Source organism: Diceros bicornis, chromosome 8 (assembly GCF_020826845.1).
Source record: "Diceros bicornis minor isolate mBicDic1 chromosome 8, mDicBic1.mat.cur, whole genome shotgun sequence".
In the NCBI taxonomy this organism is placed as follows: Eukaryota; Metazoa; Chordata; class Mammalia; order Perissodactyla; family Rhinocerotidae; genus Diceros; species Diceros bicornis.
The window spans coordinates 36,748,604-36,775,342 of NC_080747.1; the positions used below are offsets into that span (position 1 = coordinate 36,748,604).

Below are 26,739 nucleotides of genomic sequence, written 5' to 3' on the forward strand. Positions count from 1 at the left end.
TGATTACAAGCCACACTGAGGCAGGTTTATTAAAACAATACAGAAGTATTAATTTCCAAGTAGAATTAAATTTCATCTCATAATTGGTATACTACTAAATTGTTCTTATTAAAGCTTTTTGGAAAATATCTTCCAGTTACTCCTATGTCTTAATGTATACATACTATATTTCTTTGAGGAAAAAAAAATTGTTCCAATTAACGAATTAAAGATTTTTTATTCTGGAGGTTCAAGAAATGCGTTAAATTTTCCAGATTGTTAAGAACATGGGCTGAGCTGAGCAAAAGGACTCAAAATGTGGTTTTCTCAGGAAACATGCTTATTGGATTGGAGACACAGGGTACTTGTGTTAGTGAGGAGATGTTCTTGTCAGGAAGGCTTGCAAAAGCACTCTAGAATCCAAACTCGGAGGAAGACTCACTTTTAAGAGATAAGCAAAGAAGGGGACATGCAAAGAGCACTGAAGTCGTGATGTAGTAGGACAAAGACCAGAAGTGGAGAGTCCTGAGAGAAGAGAGCAACATTCACTAGAGCAATTGAAAGTGAGAAAATGCAAACTACTCAACTGCCTACTTCAGTGTCTAATCAGCACCTGAAACTTCACAAGGTCCAGACCCATTGTTTCCCTTCCAAACCATTTCAACTAAAATCTTGGTATATTGTTACCCTTTCTTTAATAAGCTGCTAAAGCCAGACCACTAAAATTCACTGATTTTTTCCTCTATCCTTTAATTTAGCAGCAAGACCAGTTGGCATTACTTTCAAAATATATCCCAAACTAGCCACAGCTCTTTATCTCCATGGCTACCATACTAGTTGAAGCCACTGTCATCTCTAATCTACTTCCAACTCAACACTCCACTACTCACTCATTTCCCCCATCCCATAATAAAATTTCTAGACAGCAGGCAACCTAATCTTTTTAAAAACAGACATTATTATACCATTTCCCCATTTAAAATTCCCGAATTGCTCTGGTCACTTAGAAAATAATTTAGATTTTATTCTGTTGTCTTTGTTTATCCTGATCTCATGTCCTCTCACTTTCCCTTTTATGCTGTAGTCAACCCAGGGTTTGTTGCTATTACTTAGAAAGGCTAAGCTTGGTTCCGGTGCAGGGTCTTTATACTTGCTGTCTCATTCAGCCTGGAATGCTCTTCTCCCTGAGCAAAACAAGACTGCCTCTTGTTTATTAGGTCTCAGCCCAAATGTCACCTTAAAATGAATTATAATTTCACTTTCTTTAGGGCAATTTTCACTCTTAGAAAATGTTTTTCTACCATGTCTTCAACTAGAAACTATGGTCCAGGACCTTATAGTCACTGCCCTAAGTCTTGGTCTAAAAATGTCATGGCACATGGTGGATGCTCAATAAACATTTATTTTAAAAAGTGTGAAGGCTCAGTGAGACCGTGGTATCTAGAAGCTTTTTTTTAATAATTTAAAAACCCAGAACGTATATTGATAAAAAGGAGGCAGCAGAAAAGGAGCGGATGGAGACATAGATTCTGTAGTTCAAGGTCCTAAAGTTAGGGAAGTTAGGACAGAAAAGGATCAAGGGCATTGGCAGAATCGCTAGACCTGAAAGGAAAGGATGCTTGAAAATTAAGATATATTTAGAATTGTAGAGGTAGGATTGTGGAGGGTCATAAATTAAGCCTCCCATGCAGCTGAGGGGAAAGAAGGATCAAAAGGTTAAGATGAGTAATGGGAAAAGGTTGAAAACAGCAAAACTCAGAGCAACAACTAACCCAGGATATAAAAGGATTCTTGTACAAAAAAGTACCAAAACTAAGCATGAAGGCACTTGATTGGTTCTGCCTCCACCTTAGGTATATGGCAGCCACTTTAGCTATCAGGCTTTATTTATAAAATGGAGTAATCTCAGCTCAAAAATTCAAAACAGAGCAATGTACTACTCAACATATTGCATAAAAGTCTTACAATTATGTTTGGTTTAGATATGTCTTAGATAATGTAATCTCTAATATTTCAGTGTTTCCATAGTGTTTCCACAGTGAAACAATGTTCCATTGTGTAACTTTCCTTATAAAGTTACACAACCCCTCCACATGCTTACCAGTGCTTTGAAGACAAAAAGCATGTGATAAAAACCCATGAATATGTGTACAAACCAACAAATACTTCATGCATTAGACTGTTTTATGCAAAGCTATCCCTGAGGCTGGATTTGAAAGATACTTACTGGCATTTGTTCTTTGCTCAAAAAAATGTTAACAAGTAAGAATATTTTTCTCAGTAATACCCTCCTCCCCAAACCCCATTCCCTTTTGGTGCTATAAAGGCTGCTGCAGTTAATTTTACACCCTCATAGGGAAGAGATTAGCACTAGGATGTTCAAAGGCAAGAGTTCTGAGGGAAGCCAGGGCAGAATTAATCCACAAGCATTCTGTCAATGAACATTCTGTGTTCTTCGTGGAAGCTAGTATTAAACTACACTAGTCCTTTTGCTCTTGGCCTACATTCTAATATTGGGATTTTCAAGGTTGAAAAAAAAAATCCAAGGAGGGGCTGGCCCAGTGGCGTAGTGGTTAAGTTCTCGAGCTCCACTTTGGTGGCCCCAGGGTTTGCTGATTCAGATCCCAGGCGCAGACCTACGCACCGCTTATGAAGTCATGCTGTGGCAGGTGTCCCACATATAAAGTAGAGGAAGAAGGGCACAGATGTTAGCCCAGGGCCAATCTGCCTCAGCAAAAAGAGGAGGATTGGCAACGGATATTAGCTTGGCTAATCTTCCTCGCCAAAAAAAAAAAAAAAAAAAAAAAAATCGAAGGTACCATTATTATTAAAAAAGTTAAACACTCCATATTCAAATATAACAAAAGAGTTAAACTTAGCATGCAAGAAAAAATAGAGCAATCAATACGGAACCAGTTCTGACTTCCAGACTGATGACAGTTAGAAGCTGTCCACCTGGTAGAAATCAAGTAAAGCAACAACTCTTACCTGGAGTCCTAGGATATAACAGCTAGAGGAGGTTCAAAGAGTCCTTGAATCCTCCTGAATTAATTTACATACTTATGTGTATGCACACTTGTGTATGTGCATGTGCACACATTCTGTAAGCGGTCCATGACCCACAAAAGGTGAAGAGCTACTGACACATGAGCCCTGGTTTGCTTTCTGGCTCTTAATCTAGACATTCCCTTTTGTTTTTAAAGTACAAACTAGCCCCATTTTATTAATACACTTTGTTTTGTATTCTATTAACAGGAACTTTTTCAACTGCTGTGTTACCTCATCCTTACATCTGTGCTGTTACTTAAGCCATTTCCTTCCAAAGTAAATGCTACCTGTCTTCCAGGGCCCTCTATCCCATCAGATTCAATTTTCTTCAACTATTTAACGGTAAATCTCTCCCTTATTTAATATTTTTCGACTTAATAGTGTGATTTACATAATTTAGCACTTAAACTGAAATGGTTTCAGTCTTGTGTTCATCTGTCCATCTACCTGCCTCCAATGTACCAGGCACATTTTTAGACTGAAATAATGCAGCAAACAAAACTAAAGTCCCTAACTTCGTGGAGCTTTTATTTTAGTGCAACATATTACATTTTATTTTCTCAAATTTCTCAGTGTTAATGAATCAGCTTTTTATGAAGAATGTCAACTACTTTTAGGCAGGGATACTTCTTATACTTATTGGGACTAACACTGTGTGAGACAATGTAGTTGAAGGCACCTTAACCCATGTTTCTTGGCTGATGACACTAACTGGAAAATACACATTTAACAAAAATATACATTAAAGAATAATTTTTTTATAGTGCAAAAGAACTATCTGCTAATGAAAAAGGTTTACCAGACGATATCTCCAAACAGAACCAATCCTATTTAAACAGGATCTAACTGAAAAGTTTAATCCATTTTCAATAGTCAGTATGTAAAGAGAAGTAAAATGGAAACTGGAGAGAGAGAAAGGAGAGGGGAGAACAAAGACAATGGTAATTTCAGCCATGTGGTTTAGAAGATGTATTGTCTTGTAGAGGATCAGATTGTAGAGGATCATTCTACTTGACAGAATTCATCTGTCCTTTGCTTACAGCTTTGATCATGGAAAGAATATATTAAAGCTTTAAAATACACTTAGAACACTGGGATAAATTTTAAAAATTCAACTCCTTTATAAAGTTTTTTTTTATCTATACATTGGCTATAACTTTTATACATAAGGTAAGGCTGCTTCCAGACTGGAAATTATTTTGAAAATTTTATTACTTGCTTTTTGGATAATCAAGAATTTACTATGACTTAAAAATATTTGGACAACCTTCTACACAAGAATTTGATAAAAATAAATAATTGTACTTAAATCATAAACAGAAATAATTATTCTGAGTATTAATAAAAATGCACAGACTTCCAGACATGTTGCCAAAAGAAGAAAAGTTAAATCTAGACCATAAATGTCAATTTTATGGTTTTGGCTCAATCTGAACTCATTCAACCTCTGTCAACCTATTGAAGTATGGTCTAAAAAGGATGAAACAGAAAAAAATGTTCAGGATGATGATGTCTTGAAAATATATTATCTCAAGGACATAAAACATAAGTTTTATTTGAAAAGGCAAAAACAAAAAACTAGAACTAATAAATATTAAACTTGGTTTTCCTGTGATTTACTTGTGTCTTTCAAAAGGTATATATTGAAATAAACTTCCACTTACTAATAATTCTTATTGTTTTAGATGTAGTTAACCTAGATTTTCTTCAGAAGCTAATTAATTAGAACCCTTTAAGATTCCTGTTGGCACTTTTAGGTGATGACAGAAGAAAGGGTAGTGATGTGAATGGAATCTGAAGAATTATAGATGATAACTACAAGATTCATATCCTCCAGTACATCTTGAAGTGATATAACTGAATGAGGGTATGGCAAATGTATAAAACTACATTTATAATATGTATTAATTTCTGAATATTCAATTATTATACCCTATAACAAAATACTATAAAATGAGATCTATCTATAGCCCAGAACAAAATCTCAATTCTATTTTTCTCCATATTGAAGGAGGCATCCTGACAGGCTGATATCCTGAATCTCTTCAGAAATATACAGCTCCAAAGTGGAAAATACAGTGTCCTCAAAAGGGCAGTGCAGCAATTCGCTCATGAATAGTCTGCACTTCAAAATGTTTCAGAAGAGCTTAGAATCTGGATAGATAACTGGAAGAACTAAATACTTAGAATCATCTACTTCCCTTCTGTTTTAAATTATCTTTAACCTATGTCCTTACCGTTTTGGAAGCAATTATTATGGTATGAAAAAAAAATAGAAATACGATTTAGGTCATATAACATAGCTAGGGTTTACTCTTCTTCTCTAAGGCAGTAAAACAGTGGACAGAAGCCCAGACTCCAGATAAGCCTGGTTTCACTTACCCAGCTCACATATAAGCTGTGTGACTTTGCATAAGGGACTTAACATCTCTATTAAGCCTGTTAACTCATCTGTAAATGGGATTATAAGAGTACCTATTTCATAGAATTGTGAAAATTAAGTAAATCAGTAAGAATAATGCATTTAGAATAATGCCTTGTCATAAAAGTATTGGCTATTATTATTATTAAATATCTCATTAAATATTAACTTCTCTAAAATGTAAAAATTTCCTGTTAAAAACCAAATTGACAAAATCAGACAAGTACAGAGGTTTATCTGAGGATTGCGGGTAGTATAAAATGGCAATGTTAAATGAATCCCCTTAAAACTGCCATTAAAATATGTGGATAATGAGGATTCCTTCTATTAACTTTTTCAAGGAGTCTAATATTTGTTATGAAATCTGAGTACTATATGGATATATATGTGTAAAACTCCATCTGAGAGCTCTGTCTTATTCACAACTCATCACTGAAATAGTCTCTGCTTTTATCTGTCAAATTACTAGGAAGCTATCAGTTTTTCAGTTTAATTTGATATATTTTGGCTTGGTAAAAAACTGGTAATTTAACTGATAAAAATATAAATGACTGGAAATAATTTAAGTGTTTAACAATAAGGAAATGCTTAAGTAAATGTCTTAATGTCTTAAAAAGACATAATGATATGTCTACTTGACTATTATATAGCCATTAAAAATGCTTCTGAAGAATACTAAGACAGGAAAATACTTACAACAGATAAGTGCAAATACAAAACTATATACAAATGATCAAAATTTTGGTTTAAAAATTAGACTATTTCCACTGTTTGCCATACTTCAATCATTTGTGTATCACCTTCAAGATTTCTGCCATATTCACATATTTACATGAACTATGAGTTACTGGTTTCCTTTAAATTGAACTTATAGGGCCGGCCCCGTGGCTTAGCAGTTAAGTGCGTGCGCTCCGCTACTGGCGGCCTGGGTTCGGATCCCAGGCACGCACCGACATACCGCTTCTCTGGCCATGCTAAGGCCGCGTCCCACATACAGCAACTAGAAGGATGTGCAACTATGACATACAACTATCTACTGGCGCTTTGGGGGAAAAAGAAAAAGGAGGAGGATTGGCAATAGATGTTAGCTCAGAGCCGGTCTTCCTCAGCAAAAAGAGGAGGATTAGCACGGATGTTAGCTCAGGGCTGATCTTCCTCACACACACACAAAAAAAATTGAACTTATAATTTTTAAGTTTACATACTACATTTCATGAATATGACACTGAAGACTGTAAGACACACCATTATTTTATGTACCACAGGAAAAAAATGCTACCAGATAAGCTATGACACCAATTTTAAACACATCCCAATTTCAGATAAGGTAAATATGAAAAAAGATGTGTCTTAGAGGCAATAAAATGTGGTAACTTCTTTAACCTTGTCAAAGCATTGATATCCATGAAATACAGGTTTGACTGATTCAGTATATTTTTTCTACTACATGTTAAGTAAACACCTAGTTACTAGAGTAAAAAGATTAAAATATATATTCATTCATGTAATATCAGTAGTTCACATACTACATACTTTGTGAATTACTGACATGTATGACTAATTTCATAATATTTTCATATCAGCTATATAAACACAGGTGCTTTACAAAGAGTACCTATTTGTACATCTTGTGTATATGTGTGTGTTTATATGGTGTGTGTGTTTATATGTGGAGTTGACTCTTAAGCAGGGAATGAGTTCTAAACTGAGTGTAGTCAAAATTTTCCTTGAAAATCTCTTACATCACCCATTACATCAAGCGGATGTGGTTTTATATACACAACCTGGTATGGTAAGGTTTAAGAACTATTGAACTGGACTGCAGGAAGAAGCAAAAGGAAACACACATGCAGAAGTCTGGACAATCAAACTCCTGCTTACTTACAGAGTTTATTCTATACTGTTTTTGACATTTAGCCATTATAACTTTAATATATGGGAATAATTTGTTTGAAACTGTGAAGATTAAATGAGATAGTGAGTGACCCATCTTATTCTCTGATTAGGTTCTAAACATAGCTTGGGGAGGGGGGTGAGATGGGTAAACAATGAAAAGAAAATCAGTAAGGACATATATACATTTTGTTTTGGGTTACTTAATCTTGTATATTCAATATGAAAGTAAAATATTTTATTAAATTTTGGATTTCAAGAAAAATCTTGTTTACTGAAAATATGAAGAGATTCTCTTCATGAAAAAAATAGGAAACTACTCTGAAAACTATAATCTGAGGTGAGACATTTCTCTTCGTTGAAAGAACTGGCAACTGTGTCAACACACGCCAGTTTTCAACAGGCCACAGTGCAGGATGTAACTCCACGGTTATTTTAAGTTTATATGTCATCTACAATGGAACATTCTTACAGTCTGCTTTTGAAATTTCAATGCTCACCTTTAAAGTATTTCACAGTTTTAACTCTTAATTCTAAAGTAGCATCTTCATCACACACAAAAATAGTTCGAGGATGCTGCTGGAAAGCTGAAACAGTCCACATGTGGTTGACTCCTTCTTCTATTGCTTTGTAGAGAGCAAATGCCTTGTGTGCACCTGTTATGAGGATCATTACCTGAAAAATGAACGTTACTTGTTAATTAATTCTTAAAACATGATCCAAATGGTTAAGAAGCTCTATTTTTTTTTAAAACAAAGACTTCAGCACCAATATTCTCCTGACGGTAAAATAAAAATAAACAGCTCCATATTTCTTCACAGTTCAAGGTATTTATTTCTACTTTTTAAGGTAACAGGCAAGCACAAAGTGTATCTCTTCTGGTTTAACAAAGTAAAATAGTATCTTGTTATGGAGTATTACTGAATATAGAATAGTGCCTCTCATTATTAATATATTAAATACTGATGTGCAGAAGAGACCTGGGAGAATGAAGAAAAAGAAACAAAAGGGTTGTTTTGCAAAAGCAGAATTACAGGTCAACAAAGAATTTATACAACCAGGAATGATATACCAAATTGCTCTAGTCCAGATGAACTATAGCTATTACTTTGGCAAAAGACTCTAAAATAACAGATATTTAATCTAGAGAAAGAAGCTTCAAGACTGTTTCATCGAACATGTGCTATCTAAAGTTGTCTTGGAACAAAAACTAGATTTAAAGAAGGATTCAGGGTCTACCTCAGTGTCCTTAAGCACGCATGACTGAGGATATCCTTATGAACTAGAGAAAATCCAAGCCCCTGGTCCCAAATCCCTAACAGCCTATGAGATAATTCAAAGAACATGTGCAAATGTGAGTGAATGTATATGAATCTTCATCATTTTTAGCAGTAAATGGATCGTATTTTACAAGTTCACCTAAACAGTTTAATGTAATAAATCTTTAAACATGATTTTTTTCTCATTAAAATTGTTAACTAAAAAATGAATGTTAAGGTGGTTGTAATTCTAAAGTATCTATAACAACATAAAAATTCTGCATTGCATATTTTATAACCAGACTTTCTTAAACAGGGAGGAAATTAAAGATTAATGAACCAGATATTCCTATATTTATCTCATCAAGATTACTATTTGTTTTTCATTTTGAAGCTACATCTTGATTAATATCAAAGCCCATGAATGCATTAGAATATATATGAATATCTACTAATGTTTTTATTGATACTTCTTGTTCTTAAGTATAAAGATCTAAGCTCAGTGAAGAATTTAATATGGCATCACATATAATTAAAAGCATTTATTGTTTAAAACAAAAATCAATCATGTTTGATACAATAAGGTAACTACAACACTGATTAATGGATTTGTTAATTAGTTTTCCTTGCTGGACATTATAGCAATTTTTTTTTTTAAGACTGATATGGAGTTTAAAAAAAAAAAAAAAAACATTCAGGTTCTTTGCTTTATGTTGTCTTCTAATGCAGAATCTTTGGAGTTAGAATCCAGGAATCACGGTCCATTAAGTGATCATTATGCAATCTGGCAGAAGTTCTTAGACCCGCACTTGGAAAGTCTCTATAAAGCTACTTTAACACACACTGAATTAAATGAAAATATCTGGTGATTACTGCATGATGGATATTTTCTGAAGTTCATTTCAGGAGCGTTTTAATATATGATTTGGTGGTTTCAAAGTTAAACACTGAACTTAGCACCTTCCTTGAATTATCTCATTTAACTCCTCAGAACAACACTATGGGATAAATACTATTCTTATTCATATTTTACAGAAAAGGAAACTGAGGCACAGATATTCTGTAACTTGCCCAAGGTCTTGGTAAGGCTATGACACAAACAAGAAGTCTGACTCCAGAGTTCATATTCTTAACAACTACATTATATTGCCTTTTGAGAGACAAAAACTGTTAAAAAAGATCTACCAATTAGACAGTATGAGCTAAGAGTCTTTCATTATTGAAGCAAAAATTATAAAAGAGAATAGGAGAGGTGGCAAGAAATTTCAACATCAAATGTATACTGAAAAAAATGAAAAGACAAACGTTGATGAGAAGGAAACTACACAGTGATGCTAGCATTGGCATTATGAAGGGAGTGGAAGGAACGGAGGCTGGTGGAAGTTTGGGGTGGGATGAAGAATTACTCAGTGTGTGTGCATGCCTAAGACATATACAACCTTTCATTGAGAATTAAGAGGAAATATATGGAAAAGCAGAAACTGAAAAAAATTGGTCTCAGAATATAATTTGACATTGATACGTGGTTACTTCTACTCTACCTGCTCCACTGTTCTCAAGGAGAGTATTTCTCATATCATGGAAAAGCTTTAGAGTAGCTCCTATCTGAAACCAAGTCTTAAGGATAAGCAAAAAAGCTCCACACAGGGGGCATTTCAGAGAGTTATGGTCAGTAAAAAGCTAGAAATCCGTTAAGGCTGGAGCAGAGGGAAATGGAAAGAAATGGTTGAAAACTGGTTGAAATCTGAAATACAGAGCCTTTTTATGCCAAACAAAGAGGCTAGACCTCATCTTGTGATGGAATAATAGGGAATCAGACTCTTAATATGATAGATGAATAATAACTGAACTGTTTTTGAAAAAATAATTCAGGCTCTAATATAGAGAACAGATAGGTAAAGAATGGAGACAGCCATGATTTAGGATGGGTTTGCAATAATCTTTAAAAAAACTGATATAGGCTTGAATTAAGGTAGTTGTGATAGAGGGCTGGATCCTTATTTATCTCTAAGCTATCTGTGAAGTGGTCAGGATTTGGTGACTGATTAGACATGGAGAAGCAGCAGCTGAGAATGACAGACATGTCATTTTAAAAATAAGACTGCGGGCCGGCCCGGTGACTTAGCGGTTAAGTGTGCGCGCTCCACTACTGGCAGCCCGGGTTCGGATCCCGGGCGAGCACCGATGCGCCGCTTCTCCGGCCATGCTGAGGCCGTGTCCCACATACAGCAACTAGAAGGATGTGCAACTATGACATACAACTATCTACTGGGGCTTTGGGAAAAAAAGGAGGAGGATTGGCAATAGATATTAGCTCAGAGCCGCTCTTCCTCAGCAAAAAGAGGAGGATTGGCATGGATGTTAGCTCAGGGCTGATCTTCCTCACAAAAAATAAATAAATAAATAAATAAAATAAGACTGCTCTAAAATGTTTTTGTCAACTTACTATGAAATTTCAGTCCTTGAAAGGTCTTTTTTTACATACCAATGATTTTTAGAAGAAAAACTACATTTGTATGTTCAAGTCCAGATATATTTATGTTAAGATCAGTTACTTATTCATCATACCTTGTCTGTACTCTTTCCTCTGAACCTGTCCCATCCTGCTGCCAGAAAGGAATGCAGTTTCGGGTTTCCATATAATTTAACCACTTATAAGCTGACTATAATTTGTTCTGTTACTCTCAGGGAAGGAAATGATAGTCCAACTAAAAAGCTAAAAATTAGGCAGGATCTACTGTTCAGAGCTCTTGCCTTCTTAAATATATCAAATTTACAACAGATCCAGCCCCAATTGGGTTCTTTTTCTGCTGGAAACCAACTGGGCTATCCTCCTACAGTCAAGAAGCACATTAAATTATCCTGAGCCTCCAAAAGTAGTTTAGTGTTAACTAGCATTGCATCTTTGTCCCAACAGTCTTTTCACAAGACTATTTCACTTAAAAACAGACCATATGATCAGTATGATTTTAGGACCTCAAACTGTGAAGCAGTAATAGGGAAGTGAAGTAGGACCCTAAAAGAGGTGGTGCCTAATTCTTAGTTTACAGCTCCAAAAGACTTAATTTAGTTGAGTTTTAAACATGGCAATGAGACTGACAGCAACTATTAACAGCTAGACAATTTATATTGCAAAGAGGATGCAACCAAAATATCACTTATTTGGCGCCATAATTTCTCCCAAATCTATAGACCTCAAGGGAAAAACATCAAAGAACATTTAATTCTTACTTCTCTAGCATCCATCACTGTTCCCACACCAACTGTTAGAGCCATAGTTGGCACCTTCGATAAATCTCCGTCAAAATATTTAGCATTTGCCAAAATGGTGTCCATTGCTAGAGTCTTTAATCTTGTCCTTGACACTAAACTGGATCCTGGCTCATTGAAAGCGATATGACCATCTGGACCAATTCCTTTCAAAAGAAATACAACATACACACATATACACATAAAGTAAACAAGGTTGCTCATATAGAGTAAATAGTTTCTCAAAGTTCAACATGTTTTAAGAGCACAGAAACAGTCATAAATACTCTTACCTTGTTTTATTTGATAGCTGAATTTCTAATGCTGCATTAAAATATCTGTTCCTGAATTTGATTCAACAAGTATTTCAATGTTTTCCATATGCTTAGTATTGAGCTAGCATGATTTTAATAGCAGTAAAATTAAGTATCACCTTATATTAGAGTAACACTTTACAGTTTACAAAGCATTTTCACATGCATCATCTCAAACCACAGATATATTTAACAATCTTGTGAGACAGTCAGATTATGCATGTCTATTTCCCTCATCTCCCTACTCTTTTTTTAAGCTCAAAAGAAAACTCTGATGCTCAAGGATAATATGTGACTTGTTTTGTCCCATATTGTTCAAGGTAACAGTTTAGTAAATACAGAGATAAGACTCAAATCTAAATGTTCTGATTCCTAACTCAGTAGTCTTTATACTCACACTTTTTAACTTGCATGGTTCTAGTCTAGATGGGGCAATTAACTACTAGACCTCCCTATAGTATAGTTTCCTTACTTATAAAAATGTATAGATTGGACAAGATATTATCTAGGGCAGCAGTTTTCTTCCAACTTTTTTGACTGCAACCTATTCTAAGAAATACATTTGCACTGCAATCTAGTACACACACACACATATAAATATAATAAAAATAAAAATTGCATGAAACAATACTTACCCTTACTAGTAGCCATACAAACTACTTTTGATTACATTCCATTTCATTAACAAAAGGTACAGAAGGGAAATGCTGGATGTGACTGACTATATTGATTTCATGACCTAATAATGGGTGACAACTGCAATTTGAAAACACTGTTTTAAGGAGACCTATTGCCAGCTCTAATACTCTAGGACTGCCCCTAAAATATAGATAAGAAGATGACATTCCGTATTTGAAGGAAATTGGAGATAAATGTTTTTATAAAATCAAGAATCGTTCTATGGCATAAATAAATCAAGTTTTATATACATGTACCTTACTAGCTAGTCAGATTTCTGGCAATTTCAATCAAAAAATAAACCCACAAATTCTGTGAGTCAAAATATGTTATATTTATATTCTGCATATTTACTTTAATGATAGATATGTGTATTTTACCGACTCAACATACAATTCTAACAAATTTTTCCCAGGCTACAACAAGGTAAAAATAATGACAAAGAGTAACCTGATTTTGAAGGAAGAAAGAAGAAATGAAAACCTTAGGCAGCAGATATAAACTATCAAAGCACAACAATCTAGGAATTTTTAATGTGGGGACATAAAGCCAGACCTACATGTGGTTAATATGTATGGACTGTTTCCACTATTAAGTACCATAACTATAAGTTTTAAATTATAGATATGCATTTCTTTCTAGATTTGTAAAACTGTTATGTTTCTCTTAAGTATACATCTGACCAAATATATATTTATATTTCTCTCTGTATGTATAAAGAGGAAAGGATGGAACCAGGAAAATAAAAGTTCCAGAAAAAACAGGAAGTCCTCAAAGATCAACACTGGTGATTTGGGTCACACAAAAGTGTACAGAAAGCCGAAATTATCAGCAATTGTTCATGATGGAGAAGGGTCAATACATTCACAGGGTACTGACCCTGAGTATCTATCAAAAATTGAGTTTCCTGATATAAAATGTCTTTTAAAAATATTCTACAAAGCTTTATAAAACGTTCTTAAAAATATCATGAAATCTAAAAACCATGGCTAATTCTTATTCAGTCTTTAAGTCTAAAGTAAGATATCAGCATCTTTATGAAACATCTCTAAAAGCTCAGAGTCTGGATTATATGTCTTTCCTACGTTCCTATACTTCTGTGAGGTAGAATAGAAACTTCACGAGAGTAAGGACTTTGTCTTCCTCATTACTTCCTTACCATTGAGAATAAAACATGTCACGTAGGAGGTCCTCAATACATAATGGCTGAATAAAGGAATGGATAATTGCTAATCTTAGGTATGCTCACTATAGTTTCTCTCTCCTTCCTCTACCCTGCTCTGCTCCCCTCACAACATGGGCTAAAACAATCGTTAACACCCTATGTCTCTTTTAGGCAGAATAATTGTCGTCTAGGGATAAGTACTTGTCCCAAGCTGAAACAATCAGAATTTCTCTCCACAAATTCTGAAACTTGACCAGGGACACTGAAAGAAAGAAGGCATCTAGAGCTGAGGTATTTGATGGTAGCACTGCAAGAGAGGGTCGATGAGTTCTTGCTTTGGAGATCTGAGGCTCCCTGGTTCTTGTTCTTCCAAAGACTTGGTTGTTTCAACTCTTCTATCAATTCTGTGAGTTACCCCAGAATCATTCCAAGTAATTCACTTCACGTCCCATTAGTAAATTACTGTTACTCGCAAACCAAAGAATCTAATCATGTAACCAAAGGAATGGGTTAAAATTTTCCCCAGTGCCTTATTTTTACTTTTTAAAAACAAATTATTTTAAGATAATTGTAAAGTTAATAATGCCTTTAGAGTCTACTTATAAAATTCCATGTTTGTGTATCTTCTTGCTGGGCGTGGGTCAGGGATTGCATGATACACCTTACTCTTTCTCTCAACACTTCTGTCATCAGAGGAAGAATGAGAACATTTGAGAGTCGATATTTCCTCCTTTTTCTTTTCTACTGAGGGAGGGGAATTCCTGCTCCATTTCCTAGGAGTGAGCAATGGTGGATTAATATTCTTGAGCTCTTCTTGTCCTACTATTTCCAATTCAGAGGGGAGAAGTGGGAAACCCCATTCTGGCCTCAAGCCCAACCTGCAATCTCTAATCCAACTTTACCTTTAATAAAGCTGATATTTTGATCCCATTTGGCTCAGTTCTTAGTGTTTTTATTAACCAAACCCTGGAACAAAAGAAGGGTAAGTGGTAAGACCCAAATACCAAGCCTCATCTTGAAAATCCAATGATAATAAACCTAGATCAACAAAGGCAAAGAATCAGTGAGATTCTTTCATGAGTGCACATCCAATAATAAGGTATCCCAAACAGGAAACAGTTAAAAAAAAAATGCTATAAGCTAACCCTTCTCTCCCTATACGCAGAGTAATTATTTCTTTTGGATAATAAATATAAAATGTTAGACCCTGGATCATCACATGACTACAGTGAAGATGTTAATGGAAGAGGCAAGGAAATCCTCTTACAATTTTTTGCAGAGAACAACTACAGAAAGCTTAAAACAAAAATTTGTAAAAAAACAAAGTAAAATTCTTTTTAGTAGTAAGAGTCAGTGATAAACATAAAAAATTATAATTTGTGCTCCATCTATTTCAAAGGGACAAGTAAGGTGGCTTATAGTGAGGAAAGGAACCAAAAAGCTTCAGCAAAAAGTAATGACAAGTGACTTAAAGCTATGAGGAAAGAAGAAAGTTCTACTAGAAGTCTTTGATAAGGGAGATTCAGCCTTAAAAACTACTTTAAGCTATAGATGGTTTCTGGCAAGCAGGCAAAAAGACAAAATGGAGTTAAAGAGTTCTTATCAGTTTTTTTCCCCCCCAGTAAATTCTATTTGCTGGCATTGAGTCCCCAAGGGATTTGTCACATGAATCTTTATGTCAGGTCAACAATAAATTAACAGAAAAAAAAAAGTCCTCAAATGAAGAAGTAAAAAAAGACATTTTTCATGCAGTCATTTTCAATAATGAACCTTTAATAACTACCATGCCTTTTTGTATAACAGTAAATGAGTGAAAATATGTCCTGATATAACTAAGATAAACAGTTTAGGCATATTATATTACAGAACAGTCAGGTGACGCATAAGGATATTTTAGTCAACGACAGACCGCATATATGACGGTGGTCCCACAAGTTAGCACCATATAGCCTAGGTGCGTGGTAGGTTACACCACCTAGCTTTGTGTAAGTACACTCTACGATGTTTGCACAATGACAAAATCGCCTAACAACACATTTCTCAGAACATATCCCTGTCGTTAAGTGATACATGACTATAATTCTACTTGATTTTGGTATAGAGTTTAGAAAGTCTAAAGAATGCATGGGTAGTACACTCCTTAAATGCTCTCCAATATCTATTGCCTTAGCCTTGATATTGGCAGACGCAAATGGTAATTATCTCAGAATTGAGCCATGTGCACAAAAATGGAATGCAAATATTTTCCAGGAATATTGAAGTAATATTACAAATTTTATTTAAAACAGATAATTTTCTATTTTGAAAAGCAAAATAGTCTAACTTGGATTCTGGTTCAGATAAAAACCATCCCATGTACACAATAAAGTAATTGATATTGGTTCTGCCAGGCAGAGAGAGAAATTTCCTCATAGAAAATTTCAATCTCACTGGATACCCTTAGAGGTAATTCAGTAAAAAAGCCGAAAATTTAATGATCTAAGGAACAATTATTTCAGCATCTACAGTTCAGATAGAAAGAGAAGACTTAAGTAACATTTAATGGAGTACCAACTACATACTAAGCACTGTACCAGGCATTTTATACATGTTGTAATGCAATTAATTCTCATAAATTTTGGAATGAGTAATATTAATCCTGTTTTACAAATAATTATACTGAACTTAAATGAATTTCCCAGGGTCATACAGATAGTAAGTGGCCAAAACCATATACAAATTTATCTCTGACTCTAAAACCCAATTTTTCCCAGGGACAACCAACCACCTCAACCATACTTGGCCACCTCAACCATAAATTAACCTCAATACAGCAATATGGAAGATCTAAATTCATGTAATTTTGAGCAGTCTTCTAATAAATTAATTATAAGATACATCCAGAGAACTTAATGTTAATTTAGAGCTTTAGTATGTTTAGCTGAATACTAAAGAATCCGGCAAATAACAATTTTGGTTTCAGTTTAGTTGATGTTATACTATTCTGATGGTAATTAATTAGCTGTTTCAGATGCTTCATACTGATAATAGAAAACCATGTTGTCATTACAAAGGAAGAAACTTCTCCTCCTATTTTAAATGGTAGATTATGTACACACATATATGTATATATATTATAAATTTCAAGTGGAATTAGTCAATTAAACATTTATACACTTTGGAGTTTATTAAGACAATTACACAGCTTAATTCATATTAACTAAAGCCTGATGATAAAGTCTTACACCATTCTTAACCAATTTCTTAGTGAGATAAAGTAATTTAACTGTTCAGTACAGAAATGCTAAAATCCACCTGTTCCACATGCAAACTTTGAGAGATTTGACCCTGTAATTTGCTAAGAAAGCTGGCTTGGAGTTTTAAAGAAAAGTAAAAGGATAAGAATATTATTTAGGAAAAGAAATATATCACTCTTTTTGTAAGATGTGTTAAACTGTCAATTCTAAAGAGGTAATTAGAAGAATTCAGCAGGGATTTGGACCTATTTCTCAAGACATAATTTAAACAATTCCAACTTGCAACCTTAATATTACTTTTTGATGAAAATATAGTAAAATATAAATCAGTAGCTCAATAAATGGGTATTATACAGTGTCATGGGTGTTCTTTACATTATATAATGGTAAGATTTTTTTTTTTTAAATTTTACTTAAAGCATCTAATTCAAATATTAAAAATGATTAATGACAAAATGTTTTACATACCTCCAACAAAAAGATCAATTCCTCCAGCTTCCTTTATTTTCTTTTCAAATGCATCACATTCTGCTTGTAAATCTGCAGCATTCCCATCAAGGATATGAGCATTATTAGGATCTATATCAATATGCTTAAAAAAGTTATTCCACATATATGAATGGTAGCTTTCAGGATGATTTCTAGGAAGTCCTAAATATAAAGTTAATAAATAAAAATGTAGCTATTTCCAGAAATAAATCTAAAGTGTACTTTCTGATTAAGACATACATGTTATTTAAAATACCACATTCAACTTAAAAGCATTTTTATGTGGAATATATGCTTATCATATGCCAGGCATTATTTTACCACTGTACATGAACGTATTAACTCAATTTGTATAACGTCTATGGAAATATTATTATCCCATTTTATAGAAGAACAACAGAAGTACAGAAAAGTTAAGTAACTTTCCCAAGGTCACATAGCTCACAGAAGGGCTGGAATTCAAACACAGAAGTCTGGTTCATGTGCAATTTAATCACTATACTCCACTTCTCAAACACACAAAATTTTAACCAGTGGAACTGACTCGTGCGTTAAGCTCGACATAAAATAATTAGCCATACAATTGACATGTTGGTCCATGTTCCGCCTTTATTCTTCCTATACACATGCAAAGAAAATTGAATCGTAACGGTTCTTCGACTATCACTTAGACTACCATTAAAAATGTATTCCTGTATTTAAATTTTAACACAGAGTTTAGATGCATCACAGATCTTTCCAGTTAAGTAAGTTAACAATCAATAAATTATAAAAGCTTTGTGGCTACAAATCCAGTAACGATCCACATAGTGACGTTTTGGTCTACAATGGACAGTGGTGGGCCTAATAAGATTAGTACCATATAGCCTACATGTGCACTAGGCTATACCATCTAGGTTCGTGTAAGTACACTCTATGATGTTTGCACAATGATGAATCCACTAAGGATGAATTTCTCGAATGTATCCCTGTCATTAAGCAAAACATGACTGTATAAATAGCCTTGTATTTGAAAAATCCTTATTTTATGTAATTACTTTTACATACACATTACTTATTTATCTCCACAACAACACTGGTTTTAACTTTGCCTTAAGAAAAAAAAAGAGAATGAGAAATGTGAAGGGACTGGCTCAAGGGTACATGATTGGTAAGTGGCAGAGCCCAAGATGAATGCAGATCTTCTGATTTCTGATTTCTAGTTCCATATTCCTTCCACTTTATTGTGCTGTCATCACAAAAATATAGATTTTTTTTTATACAAACTCTCAACCTCATCACAAGGCAATATACTCCAGAAATATATTCATATTATATTCAAAACATAAATTCAAATAATATATTAATATGTTCAAAATATATTCATTTTATTTAAAATATAATATATAAGATATCCAAATAATATATTCAAATAATATAGCTTACCTACATATTCATCCATGTTAAAGGTCTTCACATATTTAAAAGAAAGGTCTCCATTCTTGTGATATTCTATTAGTTTTTTATAACATCCTAAAGGTGTACTCCCTAAAACAGACAATGATTCCATTTTCTAACATAACTTGAAAATCTATTTTTTAAAAAAGTTTATATTATCTTTATTCTCTTCTTAATGATATTCTATATTTCTAATTTATTAGGCAAACAATTATTAATAGGCAAAAAATTATTAATTAGGCAAACAATTAACAAATATAAGTTAAATTAGTCTCTTTACAAGGTACCTTAAAATTTTAGTAAACTAGAATTGTTGAATAAAAACTGGACATCTATCAACAGAAATTACAGTTTGGAAAATTCTTCTTGAATTGTTGAGTATTTGGAATTAATGTTGAAGATTCCAAGATTAGTAACTTCTAGAGAGCACATCAGAATTAAAAGAAAAATAAACATCCCATCTTTTGAGAAAAATCTTTATTATTTAGGGAAGGATTTGTAGAGTAAATGATACATAAATAGGTCAAGTGTTGACTATTTAATGAAATCAAAAGGGAAACTAGAGCTAAATTTAAATATTGCCCCTACTTTCAAAATAGATTCCGAAACTGGCAAGGATTAAGTGAGGAACCTTAGCCTTTAAGTTTTTAACTGGAGCTCCTGTTTCTCAGTCTTTGTTGGCTTCAGCACGTATCAGCTAAAATGTATAAAGTAAAATGAGTTCTAGGAAATGGGATGTTGGCTTTGGATACTTCATCTGAGTTCTTGATTTTATTGTTTATAAATGCGATCCTTTTACATGTTGTATAAAATTAAAATCTGTTTGAGAGCATTCATGATATGGCACAATCAAGGCAAATGAATTTAACCACTTGAAGACGGCTTCCTTTTGTTTTCTAAATTTGCTATATTTTTTCATTTTAACTACAAACTGGAAGGCTAGATTGACTGCATTCTTACAAAAAGTGACCTGGCCCTCCCAATCCTGGTTGGAGTATGGATTCCTCGTCTACTCACCATCACAAAATGAAACAAAACACTAGTACACAAAATTTCTACTCAAGCAGCAATCAGAAGTATGATAGAACTAAACAGTCTCTGGCAAAAAAAAAAAAAATACTAAGGAAATTCTAGAGTAGTAAAAAGATGCCTCTCAATTGAAATGATAGAATTATAGAAGTGGCTATAAATAATAAATATCACATAGGTTCAGAAAACAGACGACTAATAGATTTTCTATTAGTTAAGCACACATTGTTTTAAATTGCAATTAATAATTTAAAATTTATATGGTCAAATTTTACAATTTGTTCTCAAAAAACTATAGCCCACTAACATGAAACCTGGCTAAAGATGGATAAATATGCTTTTCCTTCTTCCTTTCTAGAAACATAAACAAATCGTCTGTGTCTATCTTTCAGTGTCAAGAGAATAGTTATAGGACTTCCTCCTTAATTTAAGGATATATGAATAAAAACAGTGAGAAGTTGTCACAATGGTGATGACAAAAAACATATTCATTTTCTACTTTTTAATCAAAGTGGCTGAAGAAAAGAAAACAATGAAAGATACGGTACAGGGTGAAATGGTTAAAGTAACTTCATTTTAATATTTGCCTTGTAATACTCACTAATATTTAGCAAGTGCTTACTATGACTCAGATAAAACAAAGACTAAGACTGTTTCTATCCTAGAAGAACTCACAAACTAAGGATAGGCAAGTATAAAACAACCATAACACAAGGAAAAATATTATAAATAACTTATAAGGAGTCTGGAGAACTGTAGTGAATCAAAGAAGACAAGACTAGTCTTCCTTGTTGGAGGAAGAATCAAAGAAGATGTCATTTCAACTGGGTCTTGAAGAAGGGGTGGAATTCCAACAAAGATGGGGTAAGTTGTAGTTGAGAACAGAAAAAAGATGGGTGAGGAGGTTCAGAGATGACATTTGTATGCCTACTATGTTCTAGATGCTATGCTGGTGTTTTTATACATTAGCTCATGCAAATCTCACAACCTCGGGAAATTGGCGTTATCTTTCCCATTTTGAAGATGGAAGAACTGGGTCAAAAAGATTAAGGAATTTGTCAAATATCACAAGGCAGTGAAGTCAGATATTCAAGAGATTCTGTCTGGTGCCAGAGCTCATAGTTTTCATTATATAATACACTAGCAACACGAGTAAAAGTAAAGCCAGCCAGTTCAGGCCTATTCTTTGAACTACAAGCAGTGTGATCTGCCTACCATGAGTCAGTGTCTATGATGGTGGGAGTAAGTCTGGGAGGCAGGTCAGGCCCACAGCATGCAGGCCTTTAAAAGTCAACCTCGTTAAGATCACTTCAATAAATATAAAGTATAAGCATAAGAAACTGTACTTGGTGGAGGGATAATTACAATACTTGCAATTACAGAAATGTATGTTCAATTTTCAAAAGCATGGGGGGGCATGATTAACATTGTCAATGGTCAATGAAGGAGAAGAGCGGAAAATGTCAACAAAGGTTTTTTGGAGATACACCCTCGGCAGGTGTATTACTAGGCAGTTATACTATCCAAAATAAAACAAAAGTTGTAGATCTAAATACACAAAAACATGTTTAACACTGCTGGCATTTATGACTCTGAAGCCTTTCTGCCCCCTCACTCAAATTACTGTTTATTTCTACAGCATAATTAAGACAGACTGATAACGGCAGCTAGCCTGAGTGTAGCCCAGGTTTACAGTATGCAAACTGTCAGAGGCCCTGTTCAACCACTGGGGCTCACACATCAGAGCTGTGGGTTCTGAGAGGGCCCAGTACTGGTGCGTACAATTTTAAAAAATCCCTCTTCGCCTTTCTCACAAAGATCTACTGCCCTGGACCAAAAAACGAAAAGCAAAACAACAAACAAACAAAAAATCAACTTGGTGAGCTAAAGAGAACCTTTCATGGGAATTATGCAAGTGGAAAAACATTACGATGGCAGGTTTTATGTAGGTGCCATGTACGGGGGGAGGAGTAGGAGGAGAAAATGCTGTTTAAAAAAACACACATACGAGAACCTTAACTGTACACAGTATGTGCAGTATATGAGGGACTTGCACAAACGCTATCTTCTTTGAATCTCAAAACAGCATTATAAACTATTATTATCCTTATCTTTTTAAAGGTAAGGAACACAAGGATTAGAAATGTAGAATAAATGCCTTGCAGTCACCAAGAAAGGAGCAGCTCTGGTTCCAGTCCCAACACTCTTTCCTGTGGAAGCCAACTATACCAAATAAAGTGCCATGAGATCAAGGACGCTATTTGGTTATTTTTTAAGAAAAATCTTAACAGAAGACTACATTCAATAAAACATGTAATTAATGCTTATGTTTATTCTGTCATGAAGACATACTAGTCTTCAATTTTTACTTACAGTACTTCTATGATAGAAAGAAAATAAACACAGAAATAGTAAAGGGATAAGAGAATATGAGGCAGATGAGGTGAAATTAAGTGGCAACAGTACATACTTTAGGTGCCTCTTAATGATTAATAAGAAGGCTAACCTACCAAGAAATTACCTGAATAGTGCAAGCAACATCTCTAAAAACAAACAAAAGACTAGTAGAAAAAGGTACAAAAAATACTATGACTATCACTTAGGCTATTTCCTTTTGCATTTTGGAGTAGGAGGTAAGATAGAATTTTAATACAGTAACAAAATGTAGATACCTAGCTATATCAAGAAAACAGTAACAAAATGTAGATACTAGATATATATATATTTCTGGCTTTATGTACTAATATGTTCAATCAGTGATATGGCAAGAAATAAAGGGGAAACATATTTTACTAAGAGAAACCCTTCAATTCTACAACCTTGAGTATCTAAAATGGAAAAAATAGTGTATTACCTGTTGGTAAACCCAGTGTAAAATATCTGTCCTGTCCAGGTTTGAACTGAATGATGCGATTACAGATGTATTTGGCTGCCCATTCACTAGCCAAGTCATAGTTATCAAGAATTACAAGCCTCATTATGGTGACGCACAGCTTCCAGGACAAGCAGTTCAAACCTGAGAAAATTCCATTGTAGAGCACTTTAAGCAATTTATAGACAAGTGTAATACACTGATGATATTAATAACGACATTACTTAAGAAAGATATGTATGTATACAACCACAATCTGTACTTTTAAAATAGTAATAACAGCTGTTCTCTTTTGAAGGGACCTTGGGTTCTAGGCAGTGGCCTAGATCATTTTAGTACATATATTAATCCTTACAACAATCTTCTGAAGTAAATATAATGCCTGGTTTTAGATGAGGGGAAGGACTCACACAATGCGATTGAGGTCACACAGTTAATTAGTGACAAAGCCAGAATTCTCATCAAGGCAAACTTACTATCAAGACACCACACTGCACTGTCTCTACAGGGATACTGTATAAAACAAAACTAAAGGAAAACAAAGCAGTACTCATTTCTTGATTGCAAGTTAATGGTAGTAATGATTACTCAGCAACTTTTGGGTTACTTACTAAAATCCAGAATTCTCCCTATAAATAATGTAATAAACAAACCTCTCTTTTAAATAAGGTTTTCATAAAAATGATACCCACACTTATAAAAAATTTCAATCAATATAGAAAGGTACAAAGAAGTTAAAAAAAAAATTGTCCCAAATCCTACCACTCAGAAGTAATTCTCATTAATATTAGGTATACATCATTCCAGATATCTATCTAATGCACACATATAAACAGGACGTATAGAAATAATTTTTAACAATGGGATCATAATAATCATGCTATTTTTTAATAAAAAGCACATTTAATTCTTCCTGCATTCAACAGAAGAAAAAGTGAACTAAAAAAACTGCTGAGCTCTGGGGAAAAGAAATTTCTTCACAAAAAGCAATTTTAGTTCCTAATACTCTAAGGTTAAGAAAAAAATATTATACAAGTATTAAAAAATCAGAGTCATTTAAAAACTATATGATTACATTTTAGACAATGTGGTTTGAACTACTATCACGAAAGATGTGAAAACTACATTCTTACACTTTCTCACACTCCCTGATTTCTGTAATACATCACAGAATTATTTTTATATTGTCAAGATTTATAACATTTACACTGTTTTACAACCATAATTCTCAGATTTTAATTCTTAGTTTATACTTAAATGAATCCATCACCCACACCAATCCTTTTACAAATGGCTTCAGCAGTCCTGAATTGTGTACCCCCACACTTTACAGACAGTAATAAGTCAAACGCTTTAAATTAATGGGAGTAGTAGGTCTTATTACAATGAATATATGGAATCTAAATGAATATAATCTAAATGAACGGAAATCTAAATGGAATCTAAATCCTTAAGAATACAATGATTTACAATTCTGGCATAATATAAAAAATTATGATCACCATGATTTAGAATTCTGGCATAGTCACAAGAAATAAACAGCATTTACAGACAATAATTTACATAGTAAGTCATAAAATCAGTCCAACAAATGGACTCGGCCTCCATTCATTAATAATCTAATGCCAGAAACAATTTCAAAGTTACACCAAAGAATCAGAACATTTCCTGGCTGTTATGACCATCAAGAGATATACTTCTAATAAGAATATTCAGTAAGCTGATTATTGATTACAAAAAAACCTGTAAGGTAAGGAGGAGGAAAGGCATTAGAGCTTTCCAAGGGTCTTCTGTGGGCACTGTGTTGTGTGTTGTGGGCACACTATCTCTTTTCTCAGTTCAACACTTTTCTGAAGGCCTATTCAATGCCAAGCGCTAAGCTAGGTTTTGTAGACCAAAAATGATTAAGATTAAAGTTCCTACTATTAAAAGGCTTAGAATCACTTAATAGTCTCTGGGGTAGAAATTATCATCCTCATTTTTCAGACAAGGAAAATGGCAACTCAGTAGTTTCTTGCTGAAGTTATAAAGCTATTAAGTGCTGGAGGGTCTATGTGACTGAAAGATCCATGCTCCAAAACGGTCTTCTAAGTAAGAACCACTTCGGATGCTTACTAAAATATAGATTCCCAGGCCCCTCTCCCCGGACATAGTGTTTCAGAAGATCTGAAATGGGGCCCAGGGAATCTGCATTTTCACAAATATCACAGGCGATTATTACAATCAGGATAAATTTGGTAAAGAACACCATACATGGTGACTTCATTGCAAAGAGGTTCAACTAGATCCCTCAGAACAGGTACAGGCAAGTTCTGCTTTTTTTCTAAACTCTCCAGAAAGCTCAGAGTTCACTTCCAAAAGTCCCAAATGAATCACGTCACCCAGAGGAAAACAGAATGTTTTCGACATATGTATTCAGATTAAAACGTGTTCTTGCCAATCCCCGGAGATCCAGACTGCTGTGGCCCTGGGCAATTCTCTGGCATCACCACCGGATAGCACTCAAAAAATGACACAGCACCACCCCTTCCCTCATCTTCCTCTGGTGCTGATTCATTTTGGATGTGCAAAACTTGGAGAAAGGGCTGCCGAACACAGATCTCAGAACTTCAGAGCTGAATGGGAACTTCTACACGGCTGAGGTTACAGTCAGTCTGGAATCGATACTCGAATCCAGAATCTAGACTTCCAGAATCCCCGCCCTGAGCTTTTCCCTACACCACACCACACCTGACCTCAGAAGGGCTCTGAAGCTCCAGCAGGCGGGGCGTGCAGGGCAGGGGTGCCGGATCCCGATGAGGGGCGAGGAGCAGCAGAGGAGTCTGTGGTCCCCGCCCGGGAGGCGGGGGCTGCAAACCCACCCCCGCGAGGCTGCTGGGCCCAGTCACCTGGCAAACTAGCACGAACGCAAACCAGGATGACTGTTCCAAATTTTTTACAAGTGTCAAGAGAAAGCCACAAGGGAAGAGGGAACAGGGAAGTCCCCTCCCGGAGGCCCAATTCCGAAGAGGACGACCCGCCAAGTTTGAGGGGGGCCAGGCTGGGGATGCCACGCGCCCCCCCTTCCCCTGCCTCGAGCCTCCCGGTACCCCAGTTCGTCCCGGGTCCCGCGTCCCCAAATAGGCAAAAAGCCTACCAGAGAGGGCAATGGCCAGCCGGCTCCTCGCCCGACTCCCTTTCTTGGTCCACACCCCTGGACTCACCGGCCGAACACCAGCTCTTCCGACGCTGGAACAGCAGGAACAACCAACACCCAGTAACCCCGAGCGACCCCAGCCGGCGAGTAGAGCGCAAAGCCCAGGGACCCGGATGCAAACCGCGGCGCAGAAGGGACGGCAGCGCGGCCTGGCGGGTGCTGCGCACGCGCGTGCCTGGGGCTCGCTGGGGATGAGCCGCGTAGAGGTCGGTTGGAGTCCCTGCAGCAGGAAGCGTCTCCAACGTGGGAGTCTCCAGTGCGTGGGCTATCATCTTGCCCCTACTCTTTTTTCACCTCTTAGAAGTTGAATTGAGGTCGATTCTTTGGGTTTATGAAATTTAGCATGTGGGACTGCAATGCTCATACATAAGCATTAATTTAGTTGTTGCTTGTAATGGCAATATGCGTTCTCTCTCTCTCTCTAACCCCAAGCTATTGAATGCCTCCTTTTTTTTGTTGTTGTGGTAACATTG

The 26,739-nt window shown here is 35.1% G+C and overlaps 1 protein-coding gene across 4 annotated transcripts in view; it reads right to left on the reverse strand.

Moving 5' to 3' along the window:
- Window positions 1-26,340, reverse strand: part of GNPDA2 (glucosamine-6-phosphate deaminase 2) — a 41,353-nt gene extending 15,013 nt beyond the window's left edge. Inside the window, exons 1-6 of one of the 4 annotated variants that reach the window (XM_058546990.1) lie at window positions 26,207-26,340; window positions 23,053-23,214; window positions 19,158-19,259; window positions 17,712-17,894; window positions 11,833-12,017; window positions 7,843-8,017 (exon numbers count right to left, since the gene is read on the reverse strand). In XM_058546990.1, coding sequence (XP_058402973.1) covers window positions 7,843-8,017; window positions 11,833-12,017; window positions 17,712-17,894; window positions 19,158-19,259; window positions 23,053-23,176 — 769 coding nt within the window. In that variant the 5' untranslated portion in view covers window positions 23,177-23,214; window positions 26,207-26,340. The remainder of the gene's footprint in view (window positions 1-7,842; window positions 8,018-11,832; window positions 12,018-17,711; window positions 17,895-19,157; window positions 19,260-23,052; window positions 23,215-26,206) is intronic. The other 3 variants (XM_058546989.1, XM_058546988.1, XM_058546991.1) reach the window with 3 other exon arrangements.
- Between the last annotated feature and the right edge of the window lie 399 nt (window positions 26,341-26,739).